Here is an 18,905-nt window from a genome sequence, read left to right as displayed (position 1 = left end):
TCCACATCAACCCATCACCATTAATCACCCATAACAGGCTTTAAAGTATACTTCAAATGCTTCTTTAAAACTCTTTTGCTTGTATATAATGATTTGCTTCACTTTGTTAGACCATCACCCTGCACACTTTGCTGTCTGTGTGGTTTTCCATTAATTATCCTTGATTGAAAGATGGTGCAAATGGTTCAGTTTGGGTAACTGTCAAGAACCACACTTGCTTGCTGACAATTCCTGTGATTTTCAAATTCCATTAGGTTTAAGCTGTACATAAAAATGAATTCCAGTCACAAATCTTCTCGTGGCTTAGTATCTTTTTGTATTTCTTTAAAATCTGGACATTACATTGTCAACAGACTTTTAAATTCTTTTTGTGTGCCTTTTCTATCATTGTCAACCTATACCGCCACTTCAATGATTTGTGCACATATACCCCCAGGTCTTTCTGTTCCAGTAACATTGAGAATTCTAACCTTTATTTTGTATCACCTCTCCTTGTTGTTCTGACCAAAATGTATCACTTCATACTCTTCTGTATTAAATTTCATCTGCAATGTGTTTTCCACTAGCCTGTCCTCTTGACGTCTATCACTATTGTCCTCACAGTTCACAATAAAAGTTTTGTGTATCTGCAAAATTGTGCCCTGCACACCCATCTATCATGTGGCATTTTACTAAACACTTTCTGGAAGTTCACCGCATTGCCCTCATGAACCTGTTAGTTAATCAAAGAAAAACCTCAATCAAGTTAGTGAAATAAGATTAGCCTTTAACAAATCTGAACTGGCTTTCCTTTATTAATCCACATTTATCAAAATTATTAATTTTGTTCCACCTTATTTCTGATAGATTTCCCACTGCCAAGGTTAAACTAGAATTGATCTATAATTGCTGGATATATTCTTACCAACCCTCCTGAAAAAGGGTGTAATATTTGCAATTGTCCAATGTTTTGATACCACCCCCATATCCAAGGATTGGAAGTTACAACAAGTGCCTCCACAATTTCCATCCTTACTTCCCTCAGTATCCAAGATTGCCATCTACTCTATCCTGGCAACTTTTTAACTTTTAGGTACACTGAGCCTAATATCTAATTTTTGACCCATCCAGTATCATGAGTTTCTCTTTCATTATGACTTTGATAGCATCGTCTAGAAAACTTTTAGATTCCCATTTATGTTTACTGCCAGCCTTTTCTCATACTCACATGTTGCTTCTTATTTCCTTTTGCACTTACCCCTGAACTATCTTCAGCCTGGCTCCCACTTGATTTCCCTGACGTCTGTTATACGTACCTTTCTTTTGCTTTATTTTACTCTCTCACCATCACGGGCCCTGGTTTTGGTTGCACTACCTTTCCTCCTCATGGGAACATACCTGAACCATCCATCTGAAGGCTGCCCTTTGCTGCTTTACATTTTTCCTGGTTGGGCTGGAAACGTACTATTAAAATGAACACAATTCAGAGACTCTTCCACCATGCTGCCTTTCACATTACCAACCCAAACTATATTAGGATAATTAAATTTCCCTTAATTGCTATTTAGAGTTTTTTAATCTTTCTGAAAATGTGTTTATATCTTTCCCACTTTTTGGGGGGGCCTGTAGAATATACCCAATAATGCAATATAACTTCTATTGAACATTGGTCTCTTTACTTGAGAAAGGATATATTGGCATTGGAGTGGGTGCAGAGGAGATTCACATGGTTGATTCCAGAGTTGAGGGGGTTGGCTTATGAGGAGAGACTGAGTGAACGGGCACTATACTCATTGGAATTATGAATGAGGGGAGATCTTATAGAAACATATAGGATTATGAAGAGAATAGTTAAGATAGGAGGGGGGTTGTTTCCTCTAGCAAGTGAAATTAGAACTAGGGGGCATGGTCTCAAAATAAGGAGCAGATTTAGTACTGGGTTGAAGAGGTACTTCTTCACCCAAAAGATTGTGAATCTATGGAATTCCCTGCCCAGTGACGCAGTTGAGACTATCTTATTGAATGTTTTGAAGGCAAAGATAGATTTTTGAACAGTAATTAAGGGTTATGATGAGCAGGTGGGTTAAGTGGAGCTGTGTCCACAAAAAGATCAGTGTGAAGTTGTACGAATGAAGTGGTGGCATGATGGGAAAATTGGTTAAGTATTTGGTACAAAGTAAGGAAAGCTGATCAAGCTATTCCAAAATGCCAGACCCCTGTAAGACTTAAGGAAAACTGACTCTGCATAACCTAAGACATGAATAAGACCAGAGAAGGTCAAGACCTGATAAGGCTGACTCCACATAATGTAGGGCTATATGAGTATGACAAGATAAGGTCAGGGATGAAGGAGTCATTGACCTTCCTCTGTTCTATCAAAGAACAAGATAAAGGTATGACTAATGAGACAAAGAGTTCTAGGAAGGTTGAAAGTTTTTAAGGAAATTGTTTTTAGGAAGAGCACACATCTCCAAAAGAACAAGGTATTATTTATTCACATGAGAACAAAAAAGTAGGACCCAATGTCAGGATTAGTGTGTTCCTACAGAAAACTGAAGATCCTACCAAGTAAATAATACCACTGCTGTATTCTATTACTCAAATTACCATCATCCTATCTTATCTCCAGAGGTCCGATATGCACGTTTCGGCAAGAGGATTCTACAGTATTTTTACATAACATGATTGTCCAGGTGTTTGGGAGAACCATGCTTACTCACCTTCTGGTTGGAAAGATACACAAATCGAAATGAGTTTGGAAGACAAAATAAGTACCCAGTCACAGAAATCAGTATATCATAAATATAAATTGGCATTTTAGCATTGACAACGATTAGTAATTACACCTCAGTGAAAAGTAAGAGCAGCAATATGAATCCTTTATTTATTCACAATTATTGGTATTGCACATCAATTATTGACTAGTTTCCTAAAGAGAATATCTGAAATCACAATCCTCACTCAATTTTGTCTATAAGTGTTTTCTATTATATTGAATCAATTAATTTGAAATATTTTCTTGAACTGAATAAATTCATCAAATTCCAGGCAGCAGATGATTGATATACCTTTTATAAATTAGGAAAAAGTATAAAAATAAATAATTGTCAGCATTGACGTATTCATTTAAGGTGCCACCAGCTGATGGAACATGAAACACACAAAAGACTGTAATATGGCACAGTGAAACCCTGATTTTACGTGCCCCGATTTAGCGCGAATTCAGATATAATGCAATGAATCATTGGACCCTTTTGTTTGATCTTTCCGGGGAACTGAAAAGTTTTCGGTGAGTTAATTTCATGTTTTCTTGAACATGAAGGAAGTTTGCCACTTAGGTGTAGAGAATTGCTAGGAAAAGGGCCTAGGGCCAGTCTTTTCATCCCGCCAATCCATTGTGGAAGATGTGCGTGAGGCAGAGAAGTTGTCTGAATGCAGCAAAGAGCTACATCAGTGGCACACTGCTGACACCGAATGCCCAACGTATGAGCGTCTGATAGACGCCAAGATCGTCCATAAGCGTACCGGTTCTCAAGCCATAAGATGATAATGAAGAGCCTCCACCCCCTAAAGTGTCAGAAGCCATTGAACATCTCGAGGTAGCCTCCATTGGCTGGAGAACCAGAGGTGGACCACAAAAATCCTCCAACTCAGAAGCATTCTAGATTTCGCTCACAGCCAGCAAAATGCTATGTTCAAGCAAGGAATACGCAATCACTTTTTTAAGAAATAAACTGTTGTTTTGTTTATTAAAAAGCTTTACTAAAAATCAATTTGTTTTAATTTCTACTGTAACAACAATAATTTATTTGCCGAATTCTTTAATTAAAAGGTAATTTACTTGCCAGATGGTAAATGCACAAAAACGGGTCAAATAGGGGTGTTTTAGGATGTTAGGTCAACATTGGGCCAGTTTGAACACAGATTTTTTTGATCCCTGATTTAGCGCGACCCTGCTTTTTCACGATAACATTTTATGGACCCCAACCACAGCGTTATAACAGGGCCACACTATTTGGAACTATTCAGTTTCCCCGGAAACCATAGCAAACAAAGAAATGGTTAACATTCTCATGTTTCCGAGCTACCTCAAAGCAAACTATTACTCCAACATACTGCACGGTTATAACAGTAGCAAAATTTACAAGTTAACAATTTTGAACTTTTAAGCAGTAAATATACATAAAAAGCAAATTCTGTTGCTGTGTGTTACAAATATGTATTAAAGATTAAGGCAAAGGTCTTTTACCTAGATTCTCTATTATTGTGTTGCTCAGGTAGTGGCTTATGGTGATTTTCAAGTACAGGGAACTTTCAGAAATCATAGAAGCCCTACAGTTACAGGAGGCCACCATTTGGCCCATTGAGTCTGCACCAACAACAATTCCACCCAGGCCCTATCCCCATTACCCCACATATTTACCTGGCTAATCCCTCTAACTTATGCATCTCAGGACACTAAGGGACAATTTAGCATGGCCAATCAACCTAACCTTCACATCTTTGAAATCTGGGAAGAAACCCATGCCTCACAAACCTGGTGGAGTTTTTTGAGGAGGTGACGAAAACAGTTGACGAGGATACAGCCATGGATGTCATCTATATGGATTTTAGTAAAGCATTTGACAAAGTGCCTCATGGCAGGCTGGTGCAAAAGGTTAAATCTCATGGGATAAAAGGAGGTGGCTAGATGGGTAGAGAACTGGCTTGGCCACAGAAGACAGAGGGTAGTAGTGGAAGGGTCTTTTTCCAGCTGGAGGTCTGTGACCAGTGGTGTTCCACAGGACTCTGTACTGGGACATCTGCTATTTGTGATATATATCAATGATTTGGAAGGTGTAACCGGTGTGATCAGTAAGTTTGTGGATGACATGAAGATGGCTGGACTTGCAGATAGCAATGAATATTGTCAGAGAATACAGCAGGATATAGATAGGCTGGAAAATTGGGTGGAGTACAGCCTGCAATTTTCCTACTTAGTGGTTTGCTATACATGCATGTTTATTTTCTATTGTTAATCTTCTCTGAAGGTCAACATTTCTCTCAATTCTCCCTACCAAACTGAGTTAACCTCACATTTCCCCTCATTATCTTCCATTTGCCGCCACCTTGCCCTTTTACTTAACCCATCTATTGCCCTTCGTTAAAACAGATAGGTTTTGAATGAGTCAAAATCACCTCCAGTTAAATTTGGGCCTTTTGTATCCTCCTCACAGTTTACTTTCCCACCTCCCTTCATTGCCAGCAAATTTGGATACTTAACATTAGATCCTTCATCAAAGTCATTGATTAGCTCAAGTATATGTACAAGAACTGCCCACAAAATGGCTGCTTTTTGATTTCCTTTTCCAACAATTGTGAAATTGGAATTACACTGTAATAGAAATTGGACATACTTTTCCCAGGTTCTTGACAAGCCAGACAGTGGATGTAGGGTGTGATTAACAAAGCAAATTATCAAAAGGAGCGTACAGTACAAAAACAAGGGAGTTGCATTAAATCTGTATGCAACACCAGTCTGGCCCGAGCTGGAGTATTGCGTCTAGTTCTGGGTACATTTTAGGAGGGATGTAAATGCATTAAAGAATACCGAAAAGATTCACAGGACTTCATAGAAATATAGAATCCCTGCAGTGCAGGAGGCAGCAATTTGGCCCATCAAGCCTGCACAGACTCTCCAACAGAGCCTACCAAGGCCCTATCCCCATATATTTACCCCATTAATCCCTCTAACCTAATCATCCAAGGACACTGAGGGACAATTTAACATGGCCAATCCACCTAATCTGCACATCTTTGGACAGTGGGAGGAAACTGGAGCACCTGGAAAAAAAACTCCACAGTCACCCAAGGCTGGAATTGAACTCTGGTCCCTGATGTTGTGATGCTGCAGTGCTAACCACTGTGCCACGAAAGCATGAACAGAAAGTGGAAAGATTTGATAACGGTATGAGAATAGATAGGGAAAAACTTCTTGCATTGGTGGAAAGAGAAACATGCCGTCGAAGCTTTATCTTGCACAAAAAAATTTTCACAGGTTAGGATCTGAAATATACTGCTTTAGTGTGGTGGAGGGTCTAGTAAGGCTTTGAAAAGAGAGCTGGATCATTATCTGGATTGCAAAAAACTTCAGGGCTAATGGCAAAAGGCTGCATATTACCAGGCAAATTGCTTCTTCAGTGGGCCAGCGCAGATGTGGTGGGCTGAATGGCCTCCTTTTGTGCTGTAGCTTAACTATATTTTACATGTCTCTATCGGGCATGTTTTCAGTGGGTGCACCATGTAAAATAGGATGGGCCCCAATCCCACCATTTCCCTGCCCACCCCTGACTCAACTCCATATTATGGAAAATGGGCAGGCATCAAAATCAGCAGTCCACCTGTCATATTTAAACGATCCATCAAGGGTCAACTGGGGTAGCTAACATGTGAATTGGGCCTGATAATACCTGCAAACAGGTGTGGGCAGCCTAGCAGGGCTGGGAAGGCCATTCTTCTTAAAAAACCTGGGGGGTGGGAGTGGGAAGAGAAGGTGGTGAGAGGATGGACAACAACCCCCACTAATATAGTGCCCTCTTCTCCAAACAAGGCAGTGGCTTGGGCATCCAGCAGCAATCACATTGAAGCAATCCAGTAAATTAAAGGCAATTAAAACATTTTTTTAATTTAAGATTTCAGGTAGCAAAATAAATTATGATTGTTTTTGCTTCTGTCTTAATCCAAAATATAAACTAACTTGTAAAAAAAAAAGGCTTTTATAAAATGACTTAAAAAAAATCCCTGGAGAAATTCGACATTCCACAATTATACCATGAGTGTTTTACAGGGCCACTGAGGATGCTTAGCCGCATTTATGAAGTTAGTGCACTGTCAAGATCAAGTGCAACTTTTTCACAGGTTTAGCAAGACTAAAGGACTAATGGTGGAAATTCTTATGACTTCACTGTATTCCACTGGGAACTTCAACACAAAACCTGTTGGGAGAAGGGTAGAATCACTAACAGCAACCTCAGGATTTCCACAGTATTCTGTGCATGCACAGACTCCAGAAGTTGCTGTTTGTTTCAATGGAATAATGATCACGAACACTGACTGTTGCACCATTATTACTTCAAACTCCGGGCCACTGTATCTCACCGCACTGGGTTGGGGGCGGCGTAAATACAATGCCTGAAAATGTAACTCTGAGTATAGGATTTTCTGGCAGGAACCAGACAAATGCAAATAACTGAATAGCATGATTTAAAATCTGACTGGATCCAAGCTAAAAACCAGTTCAAATGATTCACACTTTAAAAACTGATTCCCCCAGTCACCCTGGTTCAAGCACTGGTGGAAGAGCAACTAGGGAACTCTTGCATTCTGCCAAGTTTAGAAAAAATACTTGAATCCAGCTAAGTATATTCACGTGGCCCAGGAAAACTTCACAATTTCGTCCTTAGTGGTTAAATACCTGTCAATAGTGCATTTATATTTTTCAGTGCAGGATAGCTAGAAGAAACCCAGGAACAGAAGACAGCAGGGGAGTCATTGGACAAGATGGCACACACAATCTTCAGCTATTCACATCATGAGTAAACCCATTCCTAGCTGATATTTTCTTCTTTTCCTTTTGGTCCATGCAAGCCTGGACAGATTTCCACAGTGCACGGATGTTTCCTGCTCCAAATCCTGAGGCATTCTTTCGTTCAATAAGTTCAAGGAAAAGTGTCTCTTCAGAAAAGATTGGCTTTGTGAACATTTGCATTAGATACCTAGAACAAAGCAAATGTTTTGGTTGTAAAGATACACTGAAAACTAAATTTAATTAAGTTTTTTATTATGGAACAAGATTTTCTATAAAACAAAGCAAACTAAATTTTGCTTCCCACAATGCAGAGCAGCATAGGTCTGGGTATGTAATCAGATAGAAAGTAGTACAGGAGCAACTTATGGAGGAAGCGCAGAGATTAGGGCTGCAATCATAAAACAAATACTAGGAATAAGCTCCAGATGTGGCCAGTTGCACTAATACTGTTGGTGCAGGCCTGATGAGCCAAATAGCCTCCTTCGGTGCTGTAGCAATTCTATGATTGGGCAGGAAAACTGAACTGCAGCTCAGGAACATCTACATGATCAAGTGAGTACCAAACATTGCGTGAGCTGGGATTTCAAACTTAGAAATAATTATACATTCATTTTAAAATTTAAATAAATCCTTAGATGGCAAAAATTAGCAACCCAAAAAAGGGGAAGCCACGCTGCCCTCAAAATGGTATCATATTTTATCAGTGTGACGTTCTTCTGAAGAGAATATTTTAGAAGTTGCATACTTACTTTAAGGTTAAAAAAACTTTAATACCCAACTTCTCCACAGTGAGGGAAAAAATATTATAGTACTGTAGCCAGTACCGAGCTACTTCTGAGTCACCCGTGGCTGTGCGATACTCGTGACTTGATTATAAATTAAGTTATAAATTATAAAATGAGAAAAGGCTGACAGTGTCAAAACACAACAGGATGAAAGTACACACTTTTTAATCAGATGGATCAGAAACTATCTGGTCTCTGCGCATCAATATAGTCCATTTCTATGAAGTTAACAAATGATAAATTGAACTCCCATCCCAGATCACAAGATAAAAGTGTAAAACTTTATATTTTTCAGACAAGTGGTGAAAGGACAACAGCTTGCAAATGTATTATGTGTCAATGTGTGAAATGTAGATTTTGTGCAACATGTTGTCAAAATTCCAACTTCTGCTATGACAATCACTTATATTTTGATAACATCTTTAACGTAATAACATGCATCAAGATGCTTCACCATTACAAACAAAAATCAAGTTGTTTAAGGAAATATTAGGTCAGATGATCAAAATATTTTGTTAAAGAAGTACATCTTAAGGAGCATCTTATATCAAGAGGGAAAGACAGACAGCAGGAGAGGTATAGGAAGGGAGCTCAAGAGATTAGGGTCAGGCAACTAAGTGTATGGTCATCAGTGATGGAGAAACAAAAGTAAGAGATGCACAAGAGACCAGGTTGGAGAACAGCAGAAATCTTGAAAGGTTTGACAGCTGGGTGAGGTTACACAAAGAGAGACAAGGCCAAGGATAGATTTAAAAGCAAGAATATGAATTTTTAACATAGTGGTACTGTCCACGTGAGGAACTAAGGGGGAGGTCAGTCTTTCAGGAAGGCATTGAGCAGAGGCCAAAGATGTTCTCATGCCATTCCTTCACCCTCCTGAGGTCAGCAGTCTTGAGTGCGTTTAGGAGGTTACTCACATTTGGTTTCTGGCCCGAGATAAAAATTAAAAAGCATTCTTTAAAAAAAAAGTTACCTTAAAAACTGCCTTCAATGCTTCTTGTAATTACACATACTTACTGTTCAATTGACTAGAATGTTTCCCACAACTTTGATTCACAGAAAACAAACCTTTTAGATGGTCCCTGACACTTGGTTTCTTCTTTACAATGCACATCATCTACCTCAGAATCCAGAAGTATGCCATAGTGTGAAAGCAACTCTGGGTCTTGTCCTGCTTTCATGATCTCCTGCCATTTCTCTCTCTGTGGAAAACAAAGGACGGAAAAATTGTGCTGAAAATAAAACAAATTTGGACTCACAAAGTATAGATATCAGAAAAATATAAAAATATTGAGAATGGGGCCAAAAAACAGTTTGCAATTAACTATTTGTGTGTTTAAAAGTGAGGTGGAAAAGGATGTTTTTCTTTGGGCATCAAGAAAACTAGTTTCTGACTTGAATGTTCTCAGAAGTTAGAAACTAACAATCTGCCCGAAATGTTCAGTATTTATAGCAACCACTGGTCACTTGTTCATTGCTAAGGAAACTGTAAAAATGATTAAGTACAACATTGTAAAGAAATCTAAAAAAGGACAGAAATAAATCCAATATTAGATCACAGGAACATTCGTATGACCCCATTATTTTATACTTGCCTTCGTTTGGGATACAGATATTTATGACCGATAGTGTTGCTGGTCAGTGGTTATGAATGTTATAGGTCTGTATAATCAGGAGCGTGAAGTGCCTCATATTTCATACCAGATTCCACCTATTGTAAAATAATTAATGTCCAGGCACTGCCTTATGTAACCATGTTCTCTGCCTGTATTTGATATTGGCAACATAATCAGTGAATCAGTATGAGTACACCAAATTACAGACAGTACACTTCACATATGCTTGTAGTTTGACTGTACTAAATGTTGCCACTCTAGATTGCAAAGGCAAATTTTCACCAGGATTTTATGGTCAACAGCAAAGGAACAACACTCACTGTTCATCATCCTAGCAGCTGCTCTCAAATGTTTTGAAAGCTTTTGAATAGAAATGTGCGCTATTTGGAGATCACTTTCAGCACTGTATCCTCTGTGGTGAGACACAGCAGGATAATTATCAGTGTGACTCTTCATCTAACCAGACTGAGGAATTCTCAGACACACAGCCCAAACTGAACTCTGTACCAAGTGAGCAGCTTTTGAGTCAATTAAAATCTTGCTGTCTAGTATAAATTTGGATATTTAACTCATTGTGAAATCATGTTTTGAAAAGGGAAAGAAAGAGGGAATTGAGGGACGAAAGGAAGAAAATTTTAAAGAAGTTTATTTAAATGATCAAAAATAAATAAATTGAAGGAATTTTTTTTTCTGGCGAATTTACTAGGAGGCTAGTGAATAAGTGGAGCAATGTCACTGTTGCTGCTGGCCAGAGTGATCACAGAGCTCTCTCTGGCTTCTTCTGGGTTAATATTGGAGAGTTTGCAGTATCTGCTAGTTTACTGCACATCTAGAACAGATGACTGATACAACGGCTGTTGGCAATACAACAATAGAGGTGCATGTTATGTTTAAGCTGGTGGTCCACAAACTAAGATGCAACAAATTCTTAATCACAGCAACCATGGGTTTCACTCAACTTTCTACTGCTTTGCCAAATTATGAGTAAATTATGATTAAATAATTATGAAATGAAACAAGCTTTTTAAAGTTAGGTTTTCATCCTTAATGTTTGCCGATATTGAAACTACAGAGGTATGGCAACCAAACTATACGCAGTTATGAAAAACCCACAGCTACATTTATGATCCAAGATGATACAAGAGTTGAAAGAAGTTGAGTACCCTTGCTTTTCATCCGATTGGTTATTCTTTATAAGCAACAAAATAATATTTACAATTTTAGCATTCATACAGGAATGACTGATACCAATAAGCATCCACTAACTAACTATAATAAACTATTCAGCAACATCCTAACATTTACCAGTTACTTTTAGGGGCAGTCTCTTCAACTCTATTTTTAATCAGTGTATTATTAAATGACTCACAAAACAATGTTTCCAATGTTAGTCATAAGCCAAACGTTGATTCTGAATTCAGGTCGGCTGATTGCTTTCTTGATTAGTGCCCAAAAAGACTAACAGGGAATGTGAAGATTTACGAGACTAATACCCAGAATGGAAGAGTTGTCTTATGAGGAAAGGTTTAGCAGGCTAGGCTTGTATCTGTGAGTTTAAAAGAGTAAGAGGCGACTCTATTGAAACCTACAAGGTAATGAAGGTTCTTGATAGGGTGGATATGGAGAGGATATTTCCTCTTTTGGGAGAATCTAGAACTAGGAGTCCCTGTTGCAAAATAAGGGGTTGCCTATTTAAAAGAGATAAGGAGAAATTATTTTCTCTCAACAGGTAGTGAATCTTAGGAACTCTCTTCCTTAAAAGGCATGGAAGCAGAGTCTTTGAATATTTTGAAGGTAGAGCTAGATAGATTCCTGACATACAACAGGTGAAAGATTATCAGGGGTAGGCGGAATGTGGAATTGAAGTTGCAAAATGATCCGCCATGATCTTAATGAATGGCAGAGTGGGTTTGAGATAGCGAGTGGCCAACTTCTGCTCTTAATTCGCACGTTCATAATACTCATATTTGCATGGAGTATTTTCTGTACTTTAACAATTTTGTTTCTTTTGGGAAAATACAAAGGTGAAAAACAGAGTGACTTTTTTGACTATGCATGTTTTACTTCTTTGGTTACTGCTCTTCTATGAAACTGGTGTGAAATATCAAGCTTCTGTATCTTCGAAACACTAGTAATATTGTATAGAGAGGAAACTGTTATTGCAGTTAGGTCGTCCTAATAGAATTACAGCATTATGCAGTCAGAAGGAAGAAAGCCTAAAGAACGTGTAGCTCCATCAGGGCACACCATGAGAAAAGGCAAGCACCATTTAACTACGACTGTGGATAGTGAATGGTGGGTATGGTGTATTGTGCCAGGCGATGCTCTCGGTAATCACCTGATGAAGTGAAACAATAGCTTATAACAATTGAACAAAAAACTAGATGCCTCGTGTCTGATAAATTCATGTTAGTATTTCAACCTTTGGTGATAGAGAGGCACAGTAAAGTTTTATACTGGACAGAGGCAAAGGTAATAAAGTATGTTTAGCTGCACTGTGTAAAGCACACCGTGCTAAAATGAAAGCATGTGGCTAAAACAGTTTAACGAAAGCTATATCACTGACTTGCCACTGATATCAGCTGACAATGCTGAACCAAAGTTCGATATTGAAAAAAATACTACTTCTATAAATGCAATGATCATACTTTTTTTTTAAGTAAATCATGGGTAATAGTGTGATCAGTTGGAAATACTTATTAAAAAGTTAATCTTTCTAGGCAGTTAGTACAAACCCTATTATTGCTTGACCATCCTATCAAGTCAATATGAAATCACAAATGTAATCTTGAACATTAAAGGAAAGGGTAATTAGCTACTTTAATGCCACTCAAAATTAATTTTAGGCAGGGCTATTTTTCATCATTGCTTTTTGATCTAATTGCAAGTTAATTCAATTCCTGAGAAGATCAGCAAAATTGTTGAACTAGTACTGTACCTCAGTGTAATACCCAGAAGGGGGGTAGAAAAACTGAACTCCAGCATCTGTAAGAGACTTGCAAGTCGAAACTATGTCAGTTGTGTACAATCCTACATGCTGAATCCCAGCTCCATGGTGCTGCTCCAAAAATGTGTCAATTTGGTTTTTACCTAAAAAGACAAAAACACAGTAAAAGAGATCAAATAACTTATTTTTCGGTTTCTTTCACAGATCTGCGCTGTAGCATAAAAAGGGATGGCTGTGAGCAGAGCTAAACTTGCACTAACTGTTAATCTTATAACTTTCCATTTAGAATTTTAATTCAACTAAAAAGATCAAGGAACACACAAACACAACAATTCACGGTCTTCGCTGGATGCACAGTTATTTAAGGCAGTATACACAGTGATAGGAATCTATCGTAGTTTGATACCACGTAAAAAGAGAAAGGCTTGGATTTTTATACACTATTTCACTCACACATATAGCCTAGTAAGTTGTATCCAATGATTTATGGTGATTAATAAGTCAAATTGTTTATTTAGAGTATTGTGGGAACACTGCAAATAATAATTGAGTGCAAAACCAAAAATATCACAATGAAGCTAAATCAGTGGTCTTGATTACAATTAGCTTAACCACGTAGTCAATTTTATCTTGCCTACTAAAATCCCAGGGCAGAGGAAGAAGAGGTCTAAGATGACCTAGATAGGTAGAAGGAACTGTATGCAGCAGTAACGGGAAGCATAACGGGCTTGTGATTTTGCAATGAGATCAAGCAATTGAGAATAGTGAGCATACAAAGGTCTGAGAAATGTGATAACATCACAAGGGGTAGTTATGGTCAGAGTATTGCTATCGGGCATGTCACACTGAGGCAAGGAGGAATTGAAGATTCATGCTGCGTTTGGACGCACTTGGGTTGAAATGGCTGGGCGTGGAAATCTATGGTCTCAGATTCCCTAGTGAGGGGTACTTCCACATATTTATCACAAGGATGGATGAGTGCAAATTGAAACAATAACGGTGTGAATTACGGGGAGAAGAAGAAAAGTGAACGATATGCATGCTCAGACTGGAAGTCTGTACCTAGCAACAGGAATTTTTTGATACATTCCCTCAGTAAAAAGCTGCAATTTCTTTATACTCCTAACCACTGTAATGATCTCTAATTTGAGAACTGTTTTGTATCTATTGAATACTACAGTATAGTGGTTACGGTAGCAATGCAGTAGTCATGAAATCAAATCCCATCACAGCAAGTTTTGAAAGCAAGTTCAGTTAATCAAACAACATCATAAAGATCATAAGACATAGGAGCAGAAGTAGGCCATTCAGCCCATTAAGTCTGCTCTGCCATTTAATGAGATTGTGACTGATCTGATAATCCTCAACTCTATTTTCTCGTCTTATCCCCATAACCCTCGATTCCCTTAAAGATTAAAAATCTATCTCAGCCTTGAACATACTCTGCAGTGAAGAATTCCAGACTCACTATCCTCAGAAGAAATTCCTCCTCTGATACCACAGCTCTGAGTGCTCTCCAGTTCCTATTCTTTTGTCCAGTCCCACGTTCTGCCCTGGTACTGAAGTCCTTCATGTAGAACCTTTTCAAAAGAGTACGGAAAATCCAACTGGACCAGTTTATAGGGTGTTCCTACATTACATCATCTTGAAGCAAAATGGATCTTTCTGACCTAAAGTCATGTTAATTTTTTAAAAACTGTTAACAGCAGCTTGCTCTCTCAAAATTATTTCCCTTACTCATGTTAGAATAATAGATCGGTGGTTCCTGAATTAAATTTGTGCACCTTTTTAAATATGGAGACTTGAGTTGAAAATCACATGGAATTTCACCGGTGTCCATTAGTGTCGATGCTCATATAGGGAAAGAAAAGTTAAATATCAATAAACTAAAACCAAAGTGATTGAATTATGTCCAGATGATTAATTTAGGGCATTCAATGATGAGATCGAAAATCAGCCTGGAAAGGAATTAGCATTGCAAGAAACATCTGAATTTTTCTTCACCTTCAAACGCAATGTTGGTGCACAACTTTTTAAAACAATAACCGCGAGTATGCAAGGCCTGTGAAGATTACACTGGTACCAATGCTGTAAGTGATACTGTACCTAGATTGGGTAAGGACTCAGCCAACACAAATTTGCAGTTTACTTTCTTATCTTCAATCGTAGGCATGGACATGGCAACCTCACTGCATTTCCAGTACTCCATAGCAGCCAAGCGCATTCCCTGGTTATTTCCTTCAACGATGTAACCATCATCTAGATCTTCACTTCTGAGAGTTGAAAAGATGTGACATCATCACATTTCAAATTATTCCAATCATAACGTTCTTGATACTTGAGAATTTTTTGATTGGCCAAGCTAAATTGCCCCTTAGTGTCAAGGGGTCAAGCTGGGTAAACACGTGAGGTTATGGGGTAAGGCCTGGTGGCATTGTGAGTGCAGAATCGATGGGCTGAATGGCGTTCTTCTGCACTGTTGGATAGCTATGATTCAAAGCTCCAAATAGCTCCACTGATTGTAAAATTACATTCTCTAACACATATAACTTATATAATATAAAATGCTTATCACACTTGGAAAGAAAATAAATAAAGACTAGGTAATGGAATGGACTTTAGAACACAATTAAAGACAGGCAAACAATTCCAACAAACTAAATCCAACAAAACAAACTAAGAAATTACTGAACAATGAGAATTACTGTTAAGGCCTCAGTTACAATTTGTGTAGCACACTGTACTTGTGGCAGAATAGTTTCTGTAATGGACTTCAGCTGCCAGTGCTACGGAACTGCCCCATTTACACTTGCAGACTAGATTCCAAAGCACCGGTTGTAACATTAAAATAACTATGTTGACAAGCTTTCAAAGCCATGACTATAACTGTTTGCTGGGCATTGCCCTTCTGCAAGGTGAAGAACATAGGTGGCCTGCAGGCTGGGGTGCCAATCAAGCAGGCAGCTTTGTGCTGGACCATGTTGAGCTTTTTGAGTGCTGTTAGAGCTTTACTCATCCCGACAAGAGGACAGCATTCCATCGCACTCTTGACTTGTGCATGGCAGATGGAGCACAGGCTTTGGAAAATCAGATGGTGAATTACTCACTGTAGGATTCCTAGGTTCTCCTTTCGCAGACTATGAAGACTTTAATCCTCCAAGCCTCTCTTGTCCCAACTTCCTTTTTTTAACCTGTTCTTGAAACCACAGTATTTATAGAGTGGAGGATTCAGCAATGGTAATGTCACTGAATGTTAAAGGGTGGAGGTCTTTCTTTTTGGAGATGGTCATTCCCTAGCACTTGTGTGGTGCGAACATTACCTGCCACTTCTCAATCCAAGCCTAGACATTATCCAGTTTTTTTTGCATTTGGTCACACATAGCTTCAGTATCTAATGAGTCACAAACGGTGCTGAACATTGTGCAAACATCCCCACTTCTGGCTTTGATGAAGCAGTGAAAGATGATTGGTCCCAGGACACCATTCTGAGGAATTCTTTAGTGATATAGTCTTAGCGATTTAATTCGTCAGGACCGTGGTCAGCACGGTCTACCGTGGTTAGCACTGCTGCCTCATAGCGCCAGGGACCCGGATTCGATTCCCGGCTTAGAACACTGTGTGGAGTTTGCACATTCCCCCCATATCTGTGTGCGTTTCCTCCGGGTGCTCTGGTTTCCTTCCACAGTCCAAAGATGTGCGGGTTCGGTGAATTGGCCATGCTAAATTGTCTCTTAGGGTCAGAGAGACTAGCCGGGTAAATGCAAGAGGTTATGGGGATAAGATTGTGGTCAGTGCAGGCTTGACTCCTTCTGCACTGTAGCATTCTATGATCCAGTTACAGTTTAAATGGAGCCAGTCCCAACAGAAAAGCTTCCACAGACCATGACCCAAGTCAGGAATCGAACTTAGGTCTTGGCACTGTGAGGTAGCAGTGCTAACCATTGTACCACCTACGAAATGTATGATTTCAGCTATGACTGTCGCAACATATTCTGCAGCCACTCCTTTCCTTATCTCCTATGTACTCTATGAACGGTATGTTTTGTCTGTATAACAAGAAACAATACTTTTCACTGTGTCCCAATAGGTGTGGTAATAATAAATTCAACTAAATCAACTCAACCAGTAAGACTGGCAGGGCTAAGAGCTCTTTGGATAGTGTGCTAGTTGGCTATATCAGGTTAAGTTATCTGTATTCGTTGCCCAGTACGTGAGAGGAGATTTCATAAAACAGAATCCTATAGTGCAGGAGGCCATTCGGCCCATTCAGTCTGCACCAGTCACAATCCCACCCAGGCCCTAAGCCTGTAACCCCCATGCATTTAACCTGCTAATCCCCCTATCAGGGGGACATGAAGGGGCAACGTAGCATGGCCAACGCACCTGACCAGCACATCTTTGGACTGTGGGAGGAAACCCAATAGACTTAATGGGGAGAACATACAAACTCCACACAGTCAGTGACCGAAGGTTGGGAACTGAACCTGGGTTCCTGGCACAATGAGGCAGCATTGCCTGTACCAGGCAGCACTGTACCATCTACCAACTGTAGGTGATTTCAGTCTCGTGATTTCAGCTATGACTGTAATACTATATTCTGCACCTTCTCCTTTCCTTCTCCCCTACGTACTCTATGAACAGTATTTTTGTCCGTAATGCAAGAAACAATACTTTTCACTACCTCCCAATCGGTGTGGTAATAATAACTTAAATCAATTCTGAACCAATAAGACTGGAGGGGCTAACAGCTCCTCACTGGATAGATTTGGCTATATGGGGCCAGGTTCTCTGTATGGTGAGGAGGTTTCCAACCGCTCCCGCTCTCACTTACCGGTTGATGAGGAAGCGTTGGAAGCCGAAACAGCGGCGGTACCAGTCCATGATGCCGGCGCTTTGCCGCCGGGGACACGCGTAGGTGATGTGATCGAAGTGAGTGATGGCCCCGGGCCCGCCGGCGGCTTCCTGCTCGGGCGGCGGCGGAGGCCCGAAACCTGGCAGGAATTCGCCGCGGTAGCCGCCCCGCTGGACCAGAGTGTGGGACACGTTGCCCACCACCGAGCGCACCACCGAGTAGCGGACCCAGCCCAGCTCATCCTCCACCGGCCGCGGCGGCACCAGCACCCGGCAGCCCAGCCGCTCCAGCAGCAGCGCCGCCCGCTCCACGTCCTTCACCTGGAAGGAGACGTTGCAGGCGCTGTCCACCCCCGGGCCCGGCACCACATCGTACAGCAGGCCCCCGGTCTCGGGATCGCCTCCCCGGCTCTCGTTCACCATGAAGACGGCAGAGCCCCTCCTCAGCACCAGCTGCCGGGCTCGCTCCGTCACCCGCTGGCCGTACAGCTGGAAGCGGAAGCGCTGCATGAGATCGCGGGCCAGACGCTCGCTGTCGCCCACGTGAAGGGCGATGTGGGTCAACCGCTGCACCGGGACCGCCATGGCGGATAGCGGGCATGGGAGAGAGGGCCGGTGCGGGGAAATGGGCGGGGAGAGGCGGAGGGGGCGGGGAAATGGGCGGGGAGAGGCGGAGGGGGCGGGGAAATGGGCGGGGAGAGGCGGAGGGGGCGGGGAAATGGGCGGGGAGAGGCGGGGGGGCGGGTTGGTTGGTTGAGGGGTCGTGGCGTGGGTGAGGACTGGGGCGCGAGGAGAAAAGGCGGAGGAATGGGCGGGGCGAACGGGAGAGCAAATGAGGCAGAGGGGGCGGAGCCTGGTGGAGAGGGGGCGTGGCTGACAGAAAAGGGGCGAGGCTTAGCAGGAGCCAGCTGGAAGTCATGTCGTACCCCCAGTTGTGAGGCGCTATGTTTGAAGGATATTAAAGAGGTAGGCGAGTTATATAGGCCGGTTAGCTTAACTTCTGTAATGCTTGAATCTATCATCAAGGAAGAAATAGTGAGACATCTGGATATAAATTGTCACAAGACATGAAAGGCAGGTCTAATTTGGTGGAATTCTTTGAGAACATTACATGTGCATTGGACAGTGGGGAACCTGTGGATGTGGTGTACCTGGATTTC

At 40.8% G+C, this 18,905-nt stretch overlaps 1 protein-coding gene across 1 annotated transcript; it reads right to left on the bottom strand.

Moving 5' to 3' along the window:
* Positions 1 to 2,840: 2,840 nt before the first annotated feature.
* On the bottom strand, positions 2,841 to 18,331 carry hpdl (4-hydroxyphenylpyruvate dioxygenase-like). The gene is made up of 5 exons (XM_080205666.1): positions 17,726 to 18,331; positions 15,001 to 15,167; positions 12,886 to 13,037; positions 9,400 to 9,533; positions 2,841 to 7,733 (listed from the first exon to the last, which is right to left on the bottom strand). The coding sequence occupies exons 1-5, from the start codon at positions 18,328 to 18,330 to the stop codon at positions 7,535 to 7,537; spliced, it is 1,257 nt and encodes a 418-aa protein (XP_080061792.1). The 5' UTR covers position 18,331; the 3' UTR covers positions 2,841 to 7,534.
* Positions 18,332 to 18,905: the final 574 nt, after the last annotated feature.

This window comes from Carcharhinus amblyrhynchos, chromosome 17, assembly GCF_965287045.1.
Source record: "Carcharhinus amblyrhynchos chromosome 17, sCarAmb.v2.hapA, whole genome shotgun sequence".
NCBI lineage: Eukaryota > Metazoa > Chordata > Chondrichthyes > Carcharhiniformes > Carcharhinidae > Carcharhinus > Carcharhinus amblyrhynchos.
The sequence above is the reverse complement of the archived record's forward strand: the minus strand, read 5'-3'. Positions and strand labels throughout refer to the sequence as shown.

Excerpts from the sequence above, each read along its gene's own strand:
- hpdl (XM_080205666.1), bottom strand. The coding sequence starts at position 18,330 with ATGGCGGTCCCGGTGCAGCGGTTGACCCACATCGCCCTTCACGTGGGC. Across the intron at positions 15,168-17,725 it reads CAACGCTTCCTCATCAACCG|AAGTGAAGATCTAGATGATG; the intron begins GTAAGTGAGAGC and ends TTCAACTCTCAG. Across the intron at positions 7,734-9,399 it reads TGTCAGGGACCATCTAAAAG|GTATCTAATGCAAATGTTCA; the intron begins GTTTGTTTTCTG and ends GCTTTGTTCTAG.